The sequence below is a fragment of the Topomyia yanbarensis genome, chromosome 1 (assembly GCF_030247195.1).
Source record: "Topomyia yanbarensis strain Yona2022 chromosome 1, ASM3024719v1, whole genome shotgun sequence".
NCBI lineage: Eukaryota > Metazoa > Arthropoda > Insecta > Diptera > Culicidae > Topomyia > Topomyia yanbarensis.
Window position 1 is genome coordinate 158,982,804 of NC_080670.1, and position 6,249 is coordinate 158,989,052.

Below are 6,249 nucleotides of genomic sequence, written 5' to 3' on the forward strand. Positions count from 1 at the left end.
AACTGCAATGGAAATCACAGAATACAAAAAAAACAGATTTTCACTTTGACAGCAAGTGGAGTCACTCAACAATGATACAGTATGATGAAGTGGAGAACTCAGTAAATCAGAACCAATCTATAATCTTTATACTGTGTTTTTATACTGTGTGACTAAAGTGACTTCAAAACACTCTTGCGCTAAATGTTCGCTATCTGCTATATGACATCCAATTTACTCGTATCCTGAGCGATTATGATAAAATGCACAATATAACAGATATCCTACCAGCAGCAGTAGCGATAACCTACCTCTTTCTATCAGCAGGTATGGCAATGAAAGAATTCGGCCACGGCCAGAAACATTCATTTAGTACCAAGCGTTTTTTTTATTTTTATTAACGTGGCTTTAAATTTTTTCCATTCGTCACGCAAGCGATGAAATGTGTAAGACGTTTATGAGTGTCGTGATGAGGTCTGTGTTAGGGAAAGTGTTGCGCAAATTTGTGAAAATTGTATATGCTTTCCATATTTTTTGTAGATTTACGGATTTTTCAATAGTGTGCTTATAAAATACACAGATAATTTTGATAACAATTTTTTACTGACAATTTTCTGAATCGATTGGTGTTCGAATCATGAAAATCTATCAAAAATTAACAGAAAGTAAGTGAAAACATTGTCTGTTTTCTTACATTTTCCCAATGGAATTACAATAATACAGATTATTCAATAGTGTACAGTAAAAATATCAACTTAATGTTGCAATCAATTTTTAAGTTGGACTTCTCTAAACCGATTGGTATATAAATGACGCAAATCCATCAACAATTAACATCAAACGAACATGAAATTTGACGTATTCACAATAGAAATACGTCTAATTTCTGCACGTTTGGATACGTCAAACGCGTCTTGGCCGCACTCTAACTAGAGTACTCTATTCTGCAGTCGTTTAAAATTATGCTTATTTTCGTGACGCTTTAGATTTTAATTTTACACCCAGTCCCAGCCCCATATAGTGGAGTAAAGCATTTTCAATGCTAAAATTATGTCGTTTTCGATTGAGAACCTGGAAACTAACCCAGGTTAGTTGCTTCAAACGAACGTTTTTAATGGAACTGAGTTGGGCTCTCGTCAAACAGTGGTGGTGTGAGCGAACCCGAAATATTTTTCAGGTTAGAACCCAACCCGGTTTTCAGTTCAGTGGCGCATAACCTAGGTTCGAAACTGGCTTCAAACAAACGGTTTGACAGGAGTTGGGTCCGAAACTGAGTTATTTTCTGCCTCAAGCGAAAACGACATTAATTTTGTTTGCAGTACTCTGATCCGGGTAGTTAAAAGTGACACATATTTGGTTAACATACATCAATTTTTTGAAACGTGCAACATAATTCTCCAAATAAAGTTCTAATTGAACCGAAAGCAAGCAACTGACCGCGCTACGACGACCGATTGAGTGATGAAGCGTTACTATGGAGTTTATATCAACTCAATTAGTTTTGCATCCAATATCACAACGGGTTCCTTCAAATTGTTAAAATCGTTTAATAATCCAAGAATGAAGAAAGAATGAGGCATTTAGAAAGCTTTTCTATACCCTACTCAAATTTGAGTTTCGTAATATTTGGTAGGATTCTTTCTTATAGAAAAAAAAGTGGACATGTATATTTTTAGTTTCGTTATTAGGGTGCCTCATTGATCTGGGTAGTATTCTGAACATAAGTTAAACACTCAGTGTTTCAATTGATGACTGCAATGATTTATCAGAAGCTACCTAAGAGCTGTTTTAAAGCTGCATAAACTTTTATGGTGAAAGGGACTCTAGCTGAAGATCAATATTTTAAGTTTTACGTAAGTATATTGGGTTAGAGGACGAACCTACTAAGCCTAAAAAGTGTTCTACCTGGTTAATGTACAGCTCCCAGGCTGCAATGTATTCACAAATTTTTGCGACCAGCTGTAAGTCTTAGATTTTTTTTAGTCACAGCTGCTGTGGCTGTAGTAAACAAATAACATTTGCTCGGTAAATTTTGAAGAAACTTTTTGAGTCATTCCGCAAAGGAATATATTTTCTGTTCAGTTAATTTTCAAGACGCATGTTTTGAGATAGCGTTTTACAGAAGCGGATTTGTGTAGTGTACACAAAACATTAGAATTCGTACCATATGTATCTAATATAAGAACGATAATTACGGTAAAATTTTCTTCAATTACCCCATTGATCATAATCCAATCCAGTCAAACATTAATGTTTATTATGAAGGCAACCAACTGGTTTCACAACAATTACACTTACAGTTAATTTTCAGTTGATTCTTTTCATTTATTTCTTTCATCCCCTGACGTGCACGACGTTCTGATATTTATGTTCGATATTCCGCGCTAATCTTTCCCACTTATCATCGTCGTCTTAACAATTTAAAAAAAAATGCCAAACCAAACTGATCTGCCTCACCTGATTGGCGGTTGACGCTCAAGGCAAACGAGGCCGCCCTTTGTTTGCATCGAGTGTTCTCCGTATGCCACGCAAGGAAGCTTCTACGGGATCAGCAAACATCCACCGGGATACCCGGTCGAGTCACAGGCCTAGAAGATCCGAGTCCATGCTAGAAACACTCACGCCCACCAATGAACAATGTGTATACGTTTGGAGGATGTACCTTCAAACCTTCTCCCGCATGTTATGAGCTATTGTTCAATGTGCCTGTGTCTTTCAATTGAGTGTGAACCGATTTCTGTTTCTTTGTTACATTGTGCTGAAAGTAAGTTTATGTAGCTTTTAGATCTATATTTTTGATATTTGTTAAAATTTTGATTTTTGTATCGCTTTGCGTTAAAATGTAGTTCGACGTATTTCAAGCTACTTTTATTCAAAATGATCAGCCAAATTAATTATTGTAAGAACGTTATTGGAACTGTGGTGTTTCAATTTTTTGACCAGAAAGTTATAAAGATACATGCTGATAAAATTCAGTGTATAGGTTTTTATAACTTACCAAATGAATGTATCTATCACTACAAGGTTAATGGGACGGGACGATTGCTGATCACTATCTAAAGTTAAAATTATCACTATGTTGATTGAAAACCACTAATAAACAGCATACCCCAAATCATCACATCTAATAAAAGCTATTTCCTTTGTTCCCATGAAGGCCGACGACATATGCTATTCGGTGCTGTGCGTCTTCTCATACGTTGCCGCCGGTCAAGAATGGCAGAAGAAATACCCAGCAATCGCCACATCCGGTCCAACGGGTCCGAGCGCGCAACAGGTGTCGACCGGAACGATAGCAGCTGCCAGTCACCAACAACAACAAGTATCTCACCAACCGCCTCCAGTAGCTAAGCTTGCTACACAACCTGTCCAACCACCGACACAAAGCAATCAGCGGGTACAGCAAACGCATCTCCCACCGCAAAACTCACCCAAACTCCAAACAATCATCAGCAAACAGGTTCCTTCTCAACAACAGCAACAACAACAACAACCACAACAATCACAACCAGTTCAACAACTGTTCCAAAAAGTAACACCACAGGCAGCCCAACAACAACAACAAAAGGTGCAATCTGTCGAGGCGCCTCCAGTGAGTCCAGCTCCTCAATTGAAAAATCCACCGTCCCTTCCTGCCCGACCGGTCCTAGCTGCATCGACATCGTCAGCAGGGACTTCTCCTAACTCTTCCTCCAGCTCATCAGAACCACCGAAGATGAAAGCCCCCGTACTTCCCTCCTCTTCAGGCGGTCGTCTGCCACAACAAACATCCCTTCCGAATCGAGGCCCTCCTCCGGCGATCCCCCCGCGGATCGGCCTCGGTCAGCGTTCTGGATCGGTTCAAATTCCTTCCAGTTCGATGGCTAGTGGCCCATTTAGACAGCTGAAACGGCAAGCCTCGGCGGCATCACCGAATCAATCGCCACCAGGTGCTCATCTTCAGCAATCGTATTCGCAACGGGCGGATGCCAAAGGAACGAGCAACGATTTTCGGAGAAATTAAATCGGTTCACAGTTTTTGGATGGGGTTTCTTGTAATGCAAGATCGACATATTAGTAAGTGGGGAGTGCAATAAAGAACATATTTGATTTACGAAGATCTTCGATAAAAATAACCTTTTTATCAATGACGACAATATTGAAAATTAGTCTGAAACAAAGGTTCGAGAAAATGGAAGTTTAGCTAGTTGGGCGTCAAGTCTGCACAAAACCTGAGACCAGACCAGCTTTTAGAAAAAAAAAAAATAATATTACGTTAAACGTAGCATAGTTTTTTAGTACTGCTAGAAGCAGGTAAAAGTTTTCTTTTGGGTTTTTTGGTGTTGTTTTTTTTCGTTCAAATATGATGAAGCTAGTAAAATATTGATTTGTTCTTCTTTCTGACGACTTATATTCTTGATTAATGTATATACCGACATAATAGTAAACTCCCACATTTCTCAACGTAAACGAAGAATACCAAAATTGCATCAGAAACATTTCACGAGACACGTTCATGTAGGGCTTCATGTTTTTATTCATATGATTTGGTCACCCTATCTTAGCCCAACGAATTTGAACAAACCATATACATATAATCCAAGAGTTAAGGCTGAAAAGTTAATTGAAGGGGTTAAAAACCTCACCAGTAATATTTAATCCTGGGTTAACATTATTCATGTTCCAACAATTAGATAAATTAGCTCAGAATAACTCAAAATTTTCCTTAACCCTTAAATGCATGAAACTCATTTTTCTTTGGTACTCATTTTTCGGTATGGATACGATGTTTACCTCTTGTCGAGGCTTTATATCACAGAATTCGGTATGTTGCCAAATGGTAACAGTAGTTTAAGGGTTAAATTTTTTGATTTTAGTTTTTCGCACTTAAATTGCGTTAAATTGCCATCGTCTTACCAAGCTAGCTAAACTTCCAAATCTCATTTTAACTCCTTGGATAGGAATCGGAATCTAAAAAAGCTTAGGGTGATTTTACCCTTAAGAACAACGAAACCATCTGACTTTCTACTGAGCTCCGCCAACTTTTTTTGGGAAGTAATGTTATCACAGAGTTCAGCAACTGTAAACCATTTAGTTTCTCAGAGATTTAGGTGCTCACAAAAGCTAACCCACTTGTCGCGAAGTGTAGCATTCTGCGTGATCTGGAACATAATCTAGCCGTTCCAAAAATTGCAGCACTATAACCAGCTCCTATCGTAAGAGCTTAACTCTTAGAAATATCACCCGAATGCCACCAAGCATCTAAATTCTAGAGCATCAACATAAGCGGTTAGGTACATGGAATGTTCGATATCAAGTTACCAAAAACAAAAATACAAACTATAGACACACGTATCAATCACCTATTAAATATATTTAGCTAGAAGAACCAATAAATCAATACAAATGTAAGTTTGAAGATTGTACCCCTTTGCAGTTGATGTGCGTTTAAACGCAATGAACATCTCCATATGTATAAATGTTAGCGTACTAGAATTTAAAATTTCTATGTTTTCAGTCCGTCGCAGCATACTTTAGAGAAAAAAAAATATTTTCACTGAATCTATGGAGCAGTTAAGAGTGTATATCCCTCGTTGACCAAAGCTGTAAGTTTTTCGCTGTGTATGTAAGTACAGTTAGTATAGCAATATGTTCACGGTAACATCTAAAAATTGAGGCTAATTTACTGTCTATGGAAGATGCTTTAATGATAGAATAAGTTCGGTAATTGTTGTTTTAACAACTTTCAAGAGAAAACTGATGCTTTAATTAAGGGAGCATGTGCAAAATTAAGTATGAAGACATTTCACTTGAAGAATTGTTAACAGAAAAGACAAGCGCAAGCAAAACTAGGAACGAAATGAATGAATAGTAACAGCGGAAATATGTCTTTGTCTTATTTTGTAAAAATATCACATCATGTTTATTTTGTAGATTTTTAGCTCGTTATCTTAATGGAGCAACAAAGAAAATTCACAACTTTCTCTAGTCACTCAAGAATCGGAATCTGAGCCGTGCCCGAGAGTATGTTCAATGGTAGAATTTTGTCACCAAGAAGAGTAAAATCAATAAAGTTATCCTGTCAAATTTTTGAACCATTTACTTTTTTGATAGCAAAGCTAGTTTTTCCTAATGGAAAGATAATCTTACCCGTTTACGTTAAATTTTAACATACGCTGAACGATATTTTTTAAAATATGTCAACGAATGACTGAAACTTTTCACAAACATGACAGCTCAAGCCCTCCATTTTATTTCGTGGTACAACAATGTTTACATTCCTGCTAAATT

General features: G+C 37.3%; 1 protein-coding gene across 5 annotated transcripts in view; it reads left to right on the forward strand.

Moving 5' to 3' along the window:
- The window catches only part of LOC131678967 (MAP kinase-activating death domain protein), a 67,022-nt gene extending 60,977 nt beyond the window's left edge, over positions 1 to 6,045 (forward strand). For all 5 annotated transcript variants that reach the window (XM_058959439.1, XM_058959476.1, XM_058959467.1 and 2 more), the window contains one exon: positions 3,137 to 6,045. In XM_058959439.1, the coding sequence (XP_058815422.1) occupies positions 3,137 to 3,982 (846 nt within the window). In that variant the 3' untranslated portion in view covers positions 3,983 to 6,045. The remainder of the gene's footprint in view (positions 1 to 3,136) is intronic.
- Positions 6,046 to 6,249: the final 204 nt, after the last annotated feature.